Raw genomic sequence first — 18097 nt, 5'->3', positions numbered from 1 at the left:
TTTCAGTAGCTCCCAAATCATTCCTCTTTCCGAGCATACAGAGGTATTTGTTGTCCCAATTAACAACTAATTATTGACAATAAGCAATGTACAAATCCATGTAAGATACAAAGATAGGTAGCAACATCATAATTACTCCAAAACTGTAACTATGAGGGTGAGGGAAACCCTAGACTACATCATTTCCTTTGGCCAGTATTTGATGCCATCTTGCCTTCAAAGTTGTTTAGGTAGTTGTAGTCAGGGGGAAAGAACTTCTTTGTGGAGCCCTGAGGCTCTGCTTGGTGCTATCCCCTCCACTCATGGCAAACTCCAGGTTTACTTTTAAGGAGTCAGTGTGATTCAGCACTGGACTAGGAATCAGGAGACAAACCCAGGCCCTGGCTGGCCCTGGAAACAATTTGTTAACAGGAGAAAGGACAGGTCTTTCTCAGTCACAGATCCAAAGGAAGTAGGATAAGTGTGTGAGTCTGGTGGCAGCACAATAGGAGGCTTCTTCTCTGAAGGCTTCATTTCCTCTGCAAAACACAAGTGAAGTCACCTAAGAAGTTAGGGACAGGAGAGGAGGAAGAGCCAGAGGCCTGATGGGAAAGAAAAAGACTAGAAATGGCCAGCATGGAACACAGGAGAGAGGATTGGTAAGAGAAGCCTGGAAAGTGGCTGGGCCACCCTGATGGCCCAGTGGAGACTGGAAACAATGATTTTTCACTGGTCACTAATTGAAATCTATAGTAAGAAGCAGAAACAACTGTTGACCAACTCTTTTCTCTCCCTCAGTCCCCGTATCTCATCCTGTCCTCACCCTCAGAACTCCTAAGGACCACCAGGCTCTTGAGAGCGATAAGGTGACACTTCACTGTGAAGCCCAGAGAGGTTCTCTCCCCATCCTGTATCAGTTTTTTCATGAAAGTATAATCCTGAAGAGTATAGAAGTCAGATCAAGGAGATCAGCATCCTTCAGCCTCAGTGTGACTGCAGAGCATTCTGGGAACTACCACTGCACAGCTGACAATGGCCTGGGGGCCCAGAGCAGTGAGGCAGTAAGCCTCTCTGTCACTGGTAAGCCCTGGGTTCCTCTGTCAGTTACTCATCCCCGGCATAATTCTTTCTCACACCAACCCCTTCAGAAATGTATTTTCACTTTCTACTTTCTTCCACTCCTTCCTCAAGCCAAACCAATGTCCTTTTTAGCTCCACCACTCAACCACCTGTCTGCTTCTTTGGGGCCTCATCTCTTGTGCAACCCAGGTACTATCATGCCCCCGGCTGTCTCCACTTTCTTCTTCTTGGCCTCTTGCATCTGAGGAGCCAAATGTGTTTCTATCTGTCCACTTGGCCTTTGAATCCCCAGATGCCTGGTTTTCATTCATTACATTGTTCTGAGCAGCTATAAAATCAGTTCCCAGGGACACAGAGGTATCTCTTGTCTCTTTAATATCAAATACTGATCATTAAAAGTATGCAAAACCATGTAAGACTTGAAGACAGGTAGCAAGATGACAGCTGTTCCAAGGATGTCCCTCTCATTCCAGCGTTTTTACAGTTGATTGAACAGGTATTAAGTGATATTGTGAGGTGAGGCACATGTGAGGGTGCTAGAAGGGTGCTACTCGTGAGCCAGGGATTTCTTTCATTTCCACTTGCTACAGAGTCCAGTCCTCAGAGGGACCTGGAAGCAGCCTCAGTTTCCTCTCCTGTAAAATGGCAGAAACAACCTGAAAGACAAGCCAGAGGCTGGCGCCTCCCACAATAGAAGTGCAGGACTATAATGAAAGGGCCAGAGAACCATGGAGGGAAACATCAAATGAAAGAGACAGAGTAGCAGCACTTCTAATATCCTGAGGCCTGAAGAAATCGTGGACAAGGATGTCATTATAGAATGCACTCAGAGGCTTATAACATTTTATACAATGGTTCATTTATTCACCTAATAAACAATTAGTGTGTCTATGTCATATGCCAGACTGCAAGGGGGCCTGAGGATACGTCAAACTAGACCAACATGCTGCTTCCTCACAGTTCCCACGGTCTGATAGCAGGTGTAGATGAGTAAAAGCAAACACCAATGCACGGGACAGAAGCAGCTGTAGCTGCAGGAGCAAATGAGAGAGCTCCGCAATCAGAACTGGGAGATGAGAGGAAATGCCTGGGAAGAGTTCATGTGTGAGTTAAGACCTGAGGACAAGGGGAGATATTTCAGGAGAAAATGGGGAGAAGCTGAAAGTGAGAGAAAGTGGCTGTGATCCAGGTAGAGGATAAAGTCTTGTGTCAAAGAAAGGAGGAAGTGTTCAAGGAACTAGAAGGAGGTCAGTTCATACTGACAGCAGCATGGAGTAGAATGGTTGGGAGAGGCAGGGATGAGTTTGGGGAGGGAAGCAGGGCAAGGTAATACAGACCTTAGAAGTAATGGCAAGGGTTGGGGCTTTATTCTAAGGAGTAACCTGGGGTCCATGAAGGATTTTAAATCTGGGGAACATGGCTCCAGCTATTGGGTGAGCAAGGATTATAGAGGAGCAAGTCTGGAGAACGGCAGGAGTAGAGGAGAGGGCCCAGGAAGGAGAACATCCAGTTGGACAGATCCCTGGGGCCAGCCCTGCTGAGGCAGAAGGGCCCCTGAGAAACGCTGTGGCTGAGAGAAGACAAGAAGCTGGGAGAGTGAGCCCCACAGAAACCAAAGGTAGTGACTGGCCAGTTCAGATGTGGCAGAGCTGAGTGATGATGAAAGGCAAGGACTGAGTCACTCCCACTGAATTAGCCACAATGTGGTCTGTGAAAGGAAAACACAGATCAGAACCAAAATACCTGGGTTTGACTGCTGCCTCACCCCTTACTAGCTGTGTGGCTTAACGTTTTTGGGCCTCAATTTCCTCATCTGTTCAATGGAGATAATAGTAATTGATTCATGGGACTGTTTAAATAATTAAATTAGTGTATATATGCATATAAATATTTCTAAATTGTATATAACAAACACACACACATACACTGGGCACATAGTTAAAAGTTAACACTCGATTGTCATTATAATAATAAGTATCTATTATTATTATTATCATCATCATCATCATTGACTCATAAACATGGAAAAAAATCAGCTTTAAATTGATTTGGAGGGGGTGAAGAAAACCAGCTTGTAATGGTCAACAAATGGGCGTAAGGTAAAGATGTGGAAACAATAAATGCAGGCCATTTCTTAAGTTTGTCCACGAAGACAGGAAAAAGAGACCTTGGGGAACGTCAAATACAGACAGAGTTGGTTTTGTTTTGTTTTCATTTGTTTTTCTAATGTGGAGAAGATTAACATAGTTAAGTGGCATTTAGAAGAAGCCAATAGAGACAAATAATTCAAGTGCAGTACAGAGACAGATGGTGTGGGGTCCAGAGAGCAGCAGCACACCCACCTTAGGAGGGAGAAGAGGTAGCTCTTCCCCTCACAGGTCAGAGGGAATGAGGAAGGAGCTGATGCCGGGAAGGGTCTGTCTTAGTTCGCCAGATCTTCTATGGCAAATATTACACCCGGGTTGGCTTAATCTACAGGAAATCACTGGCTCACAGTTTGAGAGACTAGAAGTCCAAAATGAAGGCACCAGCAAAGCCATGCTTTCCCCCGATGTCTGTAAGGTTCTGGTAAAGGCTTGCCACAGTCCTTGGGATTCCTTGACTTACATCTCTGCCTGTCGCATGGTAATGTCCTTGGTCTCCTCCTGTGGCTCTCCCTGACTTCTGGCTTCTCTTTATAAGGCCTCCACTAATACGGTAATATGGCTTAAGGCCTACCTGATTCTGTCTGGCCACAAACCTAACGAGGATCTTAGACAATCGTATTCACAAATGAGTCCACACTGCACAAACATATCTTTTGTTGGGATACACGATTCGGTCTACCATGGGGTGTGAGTCTGATGGCAGCACAATTAAAGGTTTCTTCCCTGAGAGTTTCACTTCTTCTGTAAAACAGGAGTGAGGGTGCCTAACAAGGTGGGGACAGGAAAGGAGAAGGAGCCAGCGAACTGTTGAAAATGACCAGTAAGAAGCAGACACAATTATTGACCAGATTTTTTTCTCTCCCTCAGTCCCTGTTTCTCAGCCTGTCCTCACACTCAGAATGCCTAGGGCCCAGGCTCTTGAGGGAGACAGGGTGACACTTCACTGTGAAGCCCAAAGAGGTTCTCCCCGCATCCTGTATCAGCTTTTTCACGAAGGAAAACTCCTGGGCAGCAGCTCGGCCCCTTCTGGAGGAGGAGCCTCCTTCAGCCTCTCTCTGACCACAGAGCATTCTGGGAACTACCACTGCACAGCTGAAAATGGCTTTCATCCCCAGTACAGCAAGGCAGTGAGTCTCTCCGTCATGGGTAAGTCTGGGCTCCTGCCAATCACTCATCCTTAGCCCTAATCTCAATCTCAAGAACTCCTTCAGAAGTCTGCATGTATCTTCCATTTTCCTACCTTGATCAACCTAATCCTTTTTTTTAACATTTATATAATCTTATTTTTTTTTTAAAGATTTATTTTATTTATTTCTCTCCCCATCCCACCAACCACCCACTGTCTGCTCTCTTTGTTCACTCACTGTGTGTTCTTCTGTGTCCGCTTGCACCCTTGGTGGCTCCAGGAAATTGTGTCTTTTTTGTTGCACCATCTTGCTGCATCAGTTCTCCATGTGTGCGGTACCACTCCTGGGCGGGCTGTGCTTTTTTCAGGTGACTCTCCTTGCGGGGCACACTCCTTGTGCATGGTGCACCCCCATGTGGGGGCGCCCCAGCATGGCACGGCACTCCTTGCACGCGGCAGCTCTGCACATGGGCTGGCTTACCTCACGAGTCAGGAGGCTCTGGGTATTGAACCCTGGACCCTCCATATAGTAGGAAGATGCTCTATCAGTTGAGCCACATAGACTTCCCTGCCTAATCCTTCTTGACTCTTCTCAACCCAACATCTGCTTGTGGTGCTCAGTCCTCATCCAACCCTGGCTCAGTCAGACCCTTAATATAGCTCAGCAGACTCCTTTTACCCAATGAATGTTTTTTCTCAAATTGTCTTCTCATGTCCTGTATTCCAGGGATATATTGTTCAGCCCCCAAGCCAATTTTTCTTAGCTAGGTGAACGGAAGCATCTCAAATGCCCACTAACTTACAAACAAACTTACAAACAAACTTAGCTACAAGCACAGTAATATGGACAAATATTGGGCAAAATCTGAGTTTCTCCAAAGAGTTCTCAAGCAGCTAGAGCTTTCACAGTAAGTTTGGAAAGGACTAATGCTGAATGGAAAGGAAGAGATGGCTCCTTAAAGAACAGCTCCTTGGTTTCCTGATCTTTCATGATCTTTTGCCATCCAATCCATTAAATTTATCGTAATTTTATTGTCTTGCTGTTTAAGTTATTTTTGACAGGTGGCGTACATTCAGAAAAGTATCCAAATTGTAAGTGTACGGCTCATTGTCACCTGAGTAATGATCAAAAAAGTGTCATTTTAGGAGCAAAATTGCTTCTGTTTAACTTGGATCTTTGGTTACTAGAGACTAAAAGTCCAGTTTTTGTTTTAGAGGATCAGAATGGCATGATAGAAATAGCTTGGGTCTGCTGTGTCGGACTGCTTCTACATCACAAGGAAATGGAGCCCCACCCCGGAGTCCCAGAGGAGGAGGGTTTGTTGTAAGGATGCCCAGGGAGCAAGAAACACAAGAAAGACAGTGTATGCAGATTTGTAGAAAAGATCAGATAGATTCCTCATTGCAATGATTTTCTCAGAAACAGGGTATATTAACACTAATGAGCTAGAAGCATTCATTACTTTTTATTCCTGTGCCCACTATTTTCTTTCTCTGTCCTCCTGTTCCCATAGCCCTTGCTGCTTCTAAATTTTCTCTACTTTAACTCCCTCTGTCTCATGACTTTGTTTACTTATAACTTTTCCTAAGCTGCTAACCACAGCATCTATTGCCTTGAGCTTCTGAGTACTGACTTTTTTTTTTCCCAAATATCTTTATTTCAAATTTAAAAAATAAAATAATATGCAGGTCAGCAAGTCATGGAAACACAAAAAATTCCCTCTAGTTGCCTTCAACCCATCTAATTACAACACCTAACTCATTTGTTCCTCTAGTATTCGGAAAGATACACAGATGGATAAAGACTCGTTAACTGACATTGTCAAGGTCTTCTTATTAATGAAAAAAAATGAAGAGAAAAAAATGCTTAATCATATTCACATCTCACAAAAACTCCATATTCTTTTTTTGACCTTTAGAATTAATATAGTACTAACTTTGCTTTTGTCACAGAAACATTTGCAATGTTATTGTTAACTATAGTCCATAAATTGCATTTGTTATATTTTTCCTATGTATCAGCACACTTTTTTTAAAAGATGCATTTATTTATTTCTCCCCCCTAACCCCGCTCCCTCCCCCCTCCCCCCTCCCCCCCAATCCCCCCTCCCCCCTCCCCCCCAACCCCCCTCCACCTTCCCCCCCAACCCCCCCCCCGGTTGTTTTGCACTTACTGTCTGCTTTCTATGTCCATTCACTGTGTGTTCTTCTATGTCTGGTTGTCTTTTCTTTTCTTTCTTTTTTTTTTTATTGACTTTGTAATAATATTACATTAAAAATATATATATATGTGAGGTCCCATTCAACCCCACCCCCCCACCCCCCCTCTCCCCCCCCAACAACACTCGTTCCCATCATCTTTTTGCTCTTTCGACTTCTGTACCAAATGTTGGTACTATATGGCTCACTTCCAAAACAGTAGTTCTGATTACTCAGCCTCTAAGCTACTACTAGGCCACAGGCAAGCCTATAAATGGGCCATTTTTAAATCAACTGCCAACCGCTAACTCAACAAATTGTGGCCAATGTAGCAGGGACACATTAATGAACTATGTTTAAGAAAATACTTTTATAGTGGACTGTTTTACAGGGACTCTGATCTTTCCTAGAGTCAATATACATGAAAGATGTTTTGCTTGGGTGGTGTGATATAACTACATGTCAGAAGAACTGAATTCTAGCTCTGGCTCTGAATATAAGCAGTTCATGATTTGGGCAAAACATTTCAAAGCTTTTATCTCATTGTTTTCATCTTTATTGAAAGTTATAAAAAATAATAGTTAGAATCCTTTCTAACTCCAGAATTATGTGATTTGAGTTGGAATGAGAACCAAAGTCTAGGAATACATGAAGCCCTGGAAAAAAAATGAAGTGAGGAGGAGACTGAGAAGCATTTGTCAAAGCCCCGTGTAACACTACCAGGGAACCTGTGGATCCCACAAAACAGAGCCCATTTACCTTGCAAAGCAAGGGCAAGTATCACCTTAACGTTGTTTCATCATGCGTTAAAGGGAAGAGTTAGGGAAGATTATTTATAGGGCTATCAGAGCAGGAGTTAGTCAGAGGGTGATTATAACCAGAATCATGGTCTGTTCAGAATTTGTAAACTAGTTGAGTTGCTGGAATGGTCAGAGATCTTATCCTAAGAACGCATGAGTCCATGTGGAGTTTCCATTACTATGGCCTTTTATTGGAACATGTGAGTCTTAAGGAAATCTTCTGTCCCATTTACTTTTGTTCCAAGTCACAGAAATCAAGAGTGACCCAAGGAGGATATTCCATTATAAACCAAGAAGTTTAAATGTCCTGAGACCCATACTACAAAACCAGAGACTAATCTATCCAGAAAAGGCCCAGACCCAAATCACTCTGTATGCCTTATCGTGTTTTATTTTCTTCTAGCATTTAGTAAAATCTAAAATCTATTTCCTGTTTCTTGTCTGTCTCCCTCAATGCCACCAGAATATAAGTTTCATAAGATCAGAACTTCCTCAGTCTTGGTCTTCATTACATTCCTGTGACTACTCAATGCCTGACACAGACTAGGTCTTTGGTTGGCATTTGTAATTCAATGAACAAAAATTCTTCGTGGTGAGATAAAGAAGAGAAGAGCAGGGAGAAAGCACTGAACTTTGTAGTTACTTTAATATCAACTAGGTAGGAATAAATAAATCCTAAATTAGCAAAGAAGCTGTCTGTGCACTGGGAGACTTCATTGTGAGCCATGCAAATGTACTGGCAGAATAATCTACTTTCTTTGAGGGAATGTATCCCAAACAGAGAACACAGGTACATTTCATGGGAAAGTACTCTCATAAAATATACCAATTTGAATCAATATAGCCCCAGCTCACTGAAACACATGCACACACACACATACACACACGCAGTATTCTTGAGCAAATATGAGATGCTGAATACAACTTTATTCATTCAAAGATGGGTTGTAAGCATAAAAGACCCAGTATAGGATCTTTGTATATATTTTAAATTATAATAGGAAAAGAAAGACACATAACACAAAACTTTTAAGAAGAATTCTATAAGAAACAGAAAAATAACCAAATTCTTCAGAAAATTCTCAAGGTAATTAAAGAAAATATAGACTTTGGAGCAAAATACAAAGAGGAATTAAAAGAGGTAAAAGAACAAATGAGACAATAACAGAAGAAATTTTTAAAATGATCTGACAGAACTCAGAAAAGAATTCAAAGTTATTTTGAAAATGAATCAAAATTTGAAGCAATAACAGTGGAAGAGATACCTCTAAAATGTTTAATTGCATGAAGAATAATTTGAAAAATAATAGAGAATTGCAAACTAGAAAGACACAGAAACAAAAAGGAAAGATAAGTAAAATTGTAAATGTGGAGATCAATAATAGAGATCCCAAATACGTATAATAAATACCTCTACATTTAAAAAAAAGAAGAGAAAAACAAAACTAAAAGATGTAATCATTTTCCCTGAAAAAAAAGAAGACTTAAATATGTAGATAAAAAATGGATACAGAGTAAAAAACAGCAAGATGTATTTTGATGAGGCTATTGAACTTCAAGGTTTTATATACATGTACAAATGAGGAAACAATATTTATTAATCCTTCTTGAAAATATTACTTGAACAAAATCCAACCAACCAAGATATGAATTAATAGAAAAGACTTATAGTAAGGAAACTGTAGTATGAAAAGTGATCACTAAATCTATTTAGATCAGAAATTCTCAATCCTGGCTGCATATTAGAACCTCTTAGGGAACTTTATGAAAATATCTATTATTACTAAGCCCCATTCAGGACCAATTAAATTCAGACTCTTTCAGGTAGGGCATCAGAATTGATATTTTTAAACACTTCCTCAGGTAAGAATATTGTACAAAAAGAGTTAAAAATCATTGATTTGGATATAGACACAAAGCCTAAACCACTGTGAGAATTATGGTTACAGAATAGAAGGTAACTTTTATAAGTAAAAAATATAAAAAAATATATGTAACTAAGAAAAATCAGTTAGTCAGGGGGAAGATGGTGGAGTAGGGAGCTCCAGGACTCAGACCTTCTACCAAAACAACTTTAAACAGGCAGGAACTCTGAAACTACTATTGTGAAACTCCAGAGGCCAGAAAAACAGAAATACAGCATCCAGGGAAGAATCAAAGGAAAAGCTCATAACCTACAATAAAGACTATAAAATGCTCTTTCCATGCAGCACATACCATCACCCATCCCTTTTTCTTGCAGCAAGACACTACAGTGTCCAGGCTCTGACTAGCTATTGGTGACCAAAAGGGATATAAAAACTGACTTCCCCAGGAACGGGTGGACACTGTCAATCACTGATCCTGGCTTTTGAATAGTGCATTTGGAATCCTGAGTCACAGTTCTGAAGGCATCCACTATTTCAACACACCCTGAACAGGGGCAGAGGCAATGGAGATTTAAAGATGCAGCACTTCCTCAGGGCGCCAAAGACAGGTGAAGGGCTACATTTGCTGACAGGCCAGGAAAGCTCAGCTTTGGAGAACTGTTGGAGAAGCTTTTGGCACCCTTCCTGATCCCCTCCACAGGACACTTTTAAGCCAGTCTGGTCCCTCTTCTTGGGTCTCTGGCCCTGTTTTAGCTGAGAAATTCTGAAATGGGAAAGTCCTCCCTGGGATAACTAAGAATTTGTCCTCCAAGCAAAAGCAGCTAGAGACAACAAAAGAAGAGTAAACCATTGTAGAGGCAGACAATCTGGGACAAAGTTCTGACAACTTCAAACATGCAGGAGAGAGAATTCTGGCTCCTAAGAAACTGAGGGGAAAACTGAACTCCTGTAAACAGGGGGACTCCAAAACTACTAACAAGCAAAGTGCAGGCTAAGACAGATGCAGAAAGACAAGGGAAACACTGAACCCTGCATTCACTTTTTGGGCAGACATTCCTGAGAGGAGGACTGAAGTTCAAGAAAATCTGTCTTAATGCCAGCTGGCTATAAAATCAAGAAACAGATATCTTAGGGAATAAATCCCAGGGTTAACATACTAAAATATTAAAAGGTGCAATGTGCAACAAAACAGGAAATGACAGCACATCCAAAGGAAGAGGATAAACATAGAGAAAACACCAAAGATGATGAGAATGTGGACATATCAAAAAAGCCTTTTTAAAAAATGATCTTAAAAGTGCATAGAAAGTAATGATAAATCTATATTTTGGGCCATACAATTAGATGAAAGAAAATACAGAGAGAACTAAAGGATATTAGGAAAAAAATGAATGAGCAACATGAGAGTCTAAGTAAAGAGATAGAAATTTTAACAAGAATGACTAGAGTCGAAGACCAAATAACTGAAATGAAAAATGCCCATAGAGTTTCAAGAGTAGATTGGAGGGAAGCAGATCTGGCCCAATGGATAGGGCGTCTGCCTACCACATGGGAGGTCCAAGGTTCAAACCTACGACCTCCTGACCCATGTGATGAGCTGGCCCACATGCAGTGCTGATGCATACAAGGAGTGCTGTGCCATGCAGGGGTGTCCCCCACATAGGGGATCCCCATGCACAAGGAGTGCACCCCGTAAGGAGAGATGCCCAGAGCAAAAAAAGTGCAGCCTGCCTAGGAATGGCACCACACACATGGAGAGCTGACCCGGCAAGATGATGCAACAAAAAGAGACACAGGTTCCAGGTGCCACTGACAAGAATACAGGGGGACACAGAAGAACACATAACAAATGAACACAGAGAGCAGACAACTAGGGGTGTGAGGAAGGGAAGAGAAATAAATAAAAAATAAATCTTTTATAAAAAAGAGTAGATTGGAACTGGCAGAAGAAAGTTTCAGTGAAGGTGAAGACAAGACACTTGAAATGAATCAGACTGAGGACCAGATAGAAAAAAGAAACGTTAAAAGCAAAAATAGCCTAAGCTATGGGACACCATCAAACATACCAATAATCACATTATGGGGATCCCAGAAGGAGAAGAAAGAGAGACAGGGACAGTAGGAATTGTCAAAGAAATAATGACAGAGAACCTCACAAACGTACATGAGATATGAATATGCACATCCTAGAAGCTCAGAGAACACCAAGCAGGATAAACATGAAGAAAAATACACCTCATCACATATCGATCACACTATCAAATGCAAACAGGAGACAGAGTTCTGAAGGCTTCAAGAAAAAAGCAACATGTTATATACAAGGAAGTCCCAATTAGACTGAGTGCCAATTTCTCATCAGAAACCATGGAGGAAAGAAGGCAGTGGGTTGAAATAAAGTGCTGAAAGAAAACAACTGTCAGCCAAGAATTTTGTATCTGGCAAGACTCTCTTTCAAAAATGAGGGCGAGATGAAGACATTCTCTGATAAACAAACGCTAAGGGAGTTCATCACTATTAGACCTGCCCTACAAACAATGCAAAAGGGAGGTCTTCACACTAAAAGAAAAGAACACTGTTCAGTGGTTCAAAGCAGCATAAAGAAATAAAGATCTGTGATATAGGTAACCATTTGGGTAATTATAAAAGTCAGTATTATTTGTATTCTATTGTTTGGTATATAACTTCACTTCTTACTTCCTACAGATGCTAAAATACAAATGCATAAAAAGTAATGATAAATCTATAATTTGGAGCATACAATGTACACATATATAAGTGGTAACAAGTACCAAAAAAAAAATGGTGGAGGACAGATGGGTATAGGAAAAGTATATGTACATGCTATCAAAGTTAAGTTGGTATCAAATCAAATATGACTGTTATATATTTAGGCTGTCAATTGGCCCAACATGGGAAAATCAAGTGAAGAAATGAATGAAGAATGAAGAAAAAAAAGCACATGATCACTTCAGTTGATGCAGAAAAGGCATTTGAAAATATCCAGCATCCTTTCTTGATGAAAACACTTAAAACACTAGTAATCGTAGGAAACTTCCTCAACATTATAAAGAGCATATAAGAAAAACCCAAAGTTAACATGATACTCAATGGCAAAATATTGAAAGCTTTCCCTCTAAGATCAGCAACAAGACAAAGATTACACTGTCACCACTGTTATTTGACATTGTACCAGGAGATCTAGCCAGAGGATTTGGGCAAGAAAAAGAAGAAAAAGGCATCCAAATTGGAAAGGAAGAAGTAAAACTTTTCCTATTTACAGATAACATGATGCTATAAACAGAAAATCCTGAAAAATCTACCACAAACCTGATAGAGCTAATAAATGAATTCAACAAAGCGGTGGGGTACTTGTAGAAATACTCCTTATCTTTGAACAATTTTGTTCAAGCTGTCTTTGAACACGAATAATAAATAATCAGAAGAAATCAAGAAAAAAATCCCGACTAAAAATAGCAACTAAAAGATTGAAATATCTAGGAATAATTCTAACCAAAGATGTAAAAGACTTGTACACAGAAAACTAAAAAATATTGCTAAAAGAAATAAATATATAATATATAATACTAATACAGGGTGTTAAAGATTGGATGGGTTGGGGGAGAAATAAACCAAATGTATTGGATTTTTTTTGGAATAATAAAAATGTTCCAATGTTAACTGAAGTGATTAATGCACAATTCAGTGATTATAGCAAATGTCATTGATTGTACAATTTACATAAACGATATGGTTTATGAACAAAACAATAGGGCCGGCTGGGGGGGAAATACATGAAATGTAAGATATGGGCTAGAGTTAGTAGCAATATTTTGATGATGCTCTTTCATAGTTTGTAAAAAATGTTTCACAGTAATGCAAGGTGTTGGTAGTAGGGTGATGTATGGGAGCCTTTTATGATGATATGCCCTTTTGTTTTGAAAACTCACAACTTTTACTATATACTTATTGTTTGTGTTTGCTCATGTATGAATGATATACTTCAACTACATTTTATTTGAAAAAAAGAATGAAGTTAAAAGACTCATACTTCCCAATCTTAAAACTTATTACAAAGTCAGTAATCAAAACAGCATGGTATTGGACTAATGGAATAGAATTGAGAGCTCAGAAATCAACCCTCACATTTATGGCTAGCTGATTTTTCACAAGGTGGCAAAAACCACTCAATTCAGAAAGAATAATCTCTCCAACAAATGGTGCTGGGAAAACTGGATCTCCATTTGGGAAAAAAAAGAAAAAAAGGAATACCCCTATGTCACACTATATACAAAATTCAACTCAAATTGATCACAGACCTTAATATAAAAGGTGGAACTACAAAACTCCTAGAAGAAAATGTAGGGAAGAAGCTGCAGGATCTTTTGTTAAGCAATGTTTTCTTAGACTTTACATTCAAAGCACAAGCAACAACAACAAAAATAGATCAATGGGACTGCATCAAAATTAAAACTTGCCTGCCTCACAGGACTTTCTTGTGAAAAATAAAATGACAACTACATGATGAAAGAAAAATATTTTGGAACCATATATCCAATAAAGCTATCTGTTAAAGGTTTAGCATCCAGAATATATAAAGTAATCCTACAACTTAACAACAAAAAAGACAAACAACCCAATTTAAAAATGGGCAAAAGACTTTAATAGACATCTCTCCAAAGAAATATGCAAATGGCCAGAGCACATAAAAAGATTCTCAACATCATTAGCCATCAGGGAAAAGCAAATCACAACCACAAATAAGTATCATTTTATATCTGTTAGAGTGGCTGCTATTGGGGAAAAAAAGCAAAAGGAAATAAGAAGTGTTGGAGAGGAATAGGAACACTCATTCATTGCTGGTGGCAATGTAAAATGGTGCAGCCACTCTGGAAGACAGTTTGGCAGTTCCCAGTTTGGCAGATACCAGTTTGGGTATCCTAGATATATACCCAAAAAAACTAAGAGCAGGACCTTGAACAGATATTTACACACTGATGTTCATAACAGCATTATTCACAATTGCCAAAAGATGGAAGCTACCCAAGTGTCCATCAACTGATGAACAGATAAATAAAATCATACAATGGAGCTATTATTCATCCATAAAAAGAAAAGAAGTCCTGATACATGTAACAACATGGGTGAACCTTGAAGACAGCATGTTAAGTGAAACAAGACAGACACAAAAGGGCAAAATTGTATGATCTCACTGATTTAAAACAATTAGGATAAGCAAACTCATAGCCAGAATCTAGAATACAGTTTATCCGGGGACAGGTTGGGGATAAGGAATATAAAGTTAAGGTTTAAAATATACAGGGTTCCTATTTGGAATGATGGAAATATTTCGGTAATGGATGGTGCTGATGGTAGCACTGAAATGTATATCTGAATATGATTAAAAGGGGAAATTTTATATTGTATATATGGTAACAAAATAAATTTTTAAAAAATTCCAAGAAATACACTACACAGTGAACCCTAACTTAAACCTTGGACTTTAATTAATAGTACAATTATAAAAATGTGCTATCATCAATTGTAACAAATGTTCCACATCAATGCAAGGTGTTAGTGGTGGGATGGTATATGGGAATCCTGTATTTTATGCTTGATCATTCTATAAACCTACAACATCTCTAAAAATGAAAGAAAAATCAGGTGGTAAGGTGGAGAAGAGGAAATAAAAAAGCAATAAATTTCTCATCATTGTGATTATTAAACAGTGGAAAATAAAAAAGAAATGACTTGAAATTTTTAAAAAAATGAATGACAGATTTCAAATTTTCCATTTGTAAATTATTTCTGAATACTTTACAAACCATAAGTCATCATAAAATGGTTTTTAATTCACAAGCAGTCCATGAAAACTTAACTAGTAGCTTGTAGGGTAAAAGAATTGAATGAGTGACTTATTCAGATGGAGCAACTAGAGAGGCCACTATTAGGTAAAGAAGGTAATTTAAGTCAAAATAAAGCACTGCTTTTATATAACCATAATTGACCAGGCAGTAAGGTAACAGGAACTCTAATAAATCATTACTGCAAGTGAAATCAGTTCAACTTTTTGAAGACCAATTTGGCATTATATATCATCGTTTAAAATGCCTATACCCCTTATTCCAGAAATTCCACTTCTAGGAATTTATCCCAAGAAATGCACACACAAATACACAACAATATAGCTACAGGGTAGTTTATTACAGCATTATTTGAAAAATTTTTAAAAAGCACTGTAAACTTCCATTAGTAGGGAATTGGTTAAATGCATTATGGTAAATTCGTACAATGGAATGCTTTGCCATGGTTAAAAATAATTGGGTGAAATTGATCAAAAGTCATCGAATTCTACATTTTAAAGGGTATAAAGTATACTTTATAGTATGTAAATTATACCTCAATAAATTGGATTTTTAAAATGAATAAGTAAGGACACAGAAGTCCTGCAGGTTGTAGGTGAGTATATATATTGGGATCCAATGCATATGTATTATCTTTGTGTGTGTTTGTGTGTGGATATGTATATGTATTTAAACATAGAACAGATATAGAAAGTACCACCAAACACTCAATAGAAGTAATCTCTGGAAAATGAAAATAAAGGAAATGTTTTCATTTTTTACCTTGTGCAACCCTATAGAGTTTGATTTTTTAAAACGAGGAGCTTCTATAATGTTTTTAACTAAAAAAAAAGAAAAGATCCTGGTGTCGACTAACTCATTCCCTCTCTCAGTTTTAGTGTCTCGCCCTGTCCTCACCCTCTTGGCTCCCAAGGCCCCAGTTGTAGTCGGGGATGTGGTAGAACTTCGCTGTGAGGCCCAGAGAGGCTCTCCCCCAATCCTGTACAAGTTTTATCACGAGTATGTCACCCTGGGAAGCAGTTCAGTCCCCTCTGGAGGAAGAGCATCCTTCAACCTCTGTCTGACAGCAGAGCATTCTGGGAACTACTACTGTACAGCTGACAATGGCCTGGGGATCCAACGCAGTGATACAGTGCCACTCAATGTCACAGGTAAGTTGGTCCCTGTGACCACAAGGGACAGACTGTCATCTCTACCCCCACAGCGTTGCACAGGGCTAATTGCTGTGTGACAGTATAGCAGTCCTGCTGCCTATTCAGCCTCCATCTGGGAATTATGGGTTCTATATTTTCAGGATTTGGGCAATCCCTTTTCTTGCTGTACCTTTCCTTGTAGCAACATTCTCCAGCCATTGTGACCAAAATCATTTCTCTAAATTAGCAGTGAAGACTTTTCTTTTTTTTACTTTCATACCTTTTTTTAAAAGTTTTTTCCTCTCTCCTCTCCCCCCCCCCCCCCCCCAGTTATCTGCTCTCTGTGTCCATTTGCTGTGCATTCCTCTGTGACTGCCTCTATCCTTATCAGTGGCACCAGGAATCTGTATCTCTTTTTGTTGCATTATCTTGCTGCATTAGCTCTCTGTGTGTGCAGTGCCATTCTTGGGCAGGCTGCACTTTCTTTCACACTGGGCGGCTCTCCTTACAGGGCGCACTCCTTGCGCATGGGGCTCCTCTACACTGGGGACACCCCTGCGTGGCAGGGTACTCCTTGTGAGCATCAGCACTGCACATGGGCCAGCTCCACACGGGTCAAGGAGGCCCAGGATTTGAACCGTGGACCTTCCATGTGGTAGGTGGATGCCCTAATCATTGGACCAAGCTGACTTCCCTATACTTTTTTAAATATACTTTTTTATTTTTATTTTTTAAGGTATTTAGATTACATAAATGTTACATAAAAAATATAGGGGATTCCCATATGCCCTGCTCCCTAGTCCTCCCACATTTTCCCACATTAACAACATACATCATCAATGTGGTATATTTGTTACAATTGATCAACACATTTTGGAGCATTGCCACTAAGCATGGATTATAGTTTACATTGTAGTTTACACTCTCTCCTGCACATTTTCGTAAGTTATTACAAGATTTATAATGGCATTCAGGACATTCCAAAGTCCTGAAAATGCCCCCAAATTACAACTACTTTCCCTCTCTCTGCCCTCAGAACCACCAGTGGCCACTGCCTCCACATCAGTGATAACAATTCTTCCATTACTAGAATCACAATAAGTCTATAGTAGAATAACAGTAAGTCTACTCTAGCCCATCATTCATTTCCCAATCCTGAGGACTCTAGGATGGTGATGCCCACTCCACCTCTAATTGAGAGGGGGCTTAGATCCCATGGGGCAGATGGATGGGACTATCTTGCTTGTAGTTGCAGACTCGCTCTGTTCTTTGAGACAGTCGTTTTCCATCATCATCTCCTTGTTAGTTGTCCTGGTGAGTACAATGAACTGGAGAGTAGGTGTTGCAACTCACTTGAGATTCAGTGCCCAGATGGTATATGGACAGCCCAAAGATATAAGTCTCTTGGACATGCACCTATCAACTCTAGTACTAACTATAGGTTCAAATAGAAGGGGCAGAAGAGCCATGTGTAGGGAAATCATATTTGAGTCCAACTATGTCACACTGGGGAGCATAAATTCCAAAGTAGGGCCCACTGGTAGGGCACCAAACTTCTGATTATCTGCCCTGCCTATAGTGTCTGCATGTCTCCAGAGCCCTCAGGAGTCCTGCTATATGAGGCAATATTTACTTTGGCAATCAGTGAGATCCTGCTGAGACATAACCTCTGGAATGATTTCCTAACTCACTTTGAAGTCTCTTAGCCATATAAACTCATTTGTCTTTTCCCCTTTCCCCCTTTTGGTCAAGGTCTTTTTCCAGTTGTGTTGCTCATTGGGGCTTGGTAGTAATCCCTTGGTGCCACACAGGCCTATCCCTGGGAGTCATGTTCCATGCTCGGGGGAAGGTAATGCATTTATATGCTGAGTTTGGAGTAGAGAGAGGCCACATTTGAGCATAAG

At 39.9% G+C, this 18097-nt stretch overlaps 1 protein-coding gene across 1 annotated transcript in view; it reads left to right on the top strand.

Annotated features, from left to right (window-relative positions):
• FCRL5 (Fc receptor like 5) overlaps window positions 1–18097 on the top strand; it is a 46635-nt gene that overhangs the window by 12274 nt on the left and 16264 nt on the right. Inside the window, exons 6-8 of the mRNA XM_058309930.1 lie at window positions 778–1059; window positions 4074–4352; window positions 15933–16211. Of these exons, the coding sequence (XP_058165913.1) occupies window positions 778–1059; window positions 4074–4352; window positions 15933–16211 (840 nt within the window). The remainder of the gene's footprint in view (window positions 1–777; window positions 1060–4073; window positions 4353–15932; window positions 16212–18097) is intronic.

Source organism: Dasypus novemcinctus, chromosome 13 (assembly GCF_030445035.2).
Source record: "Dasypus novemcinctus isolate mDasNov1 chromosome 13, mDasNov1.1.hap2, whole genome shotgun sequence".
Taxonomy (NCBI): domain Eukaryota; kingdom Metazoa; phylum Chordata; class Mammalia; order Cingulata; family Dasypodidae; genus Dasypus; species Dasypus novemcinctus.
The sequence above is the reverse complement of the archived record's forward strand: the minus strand, read 5'-3'. Positions and strand labels throughout refer to the sequence as shown.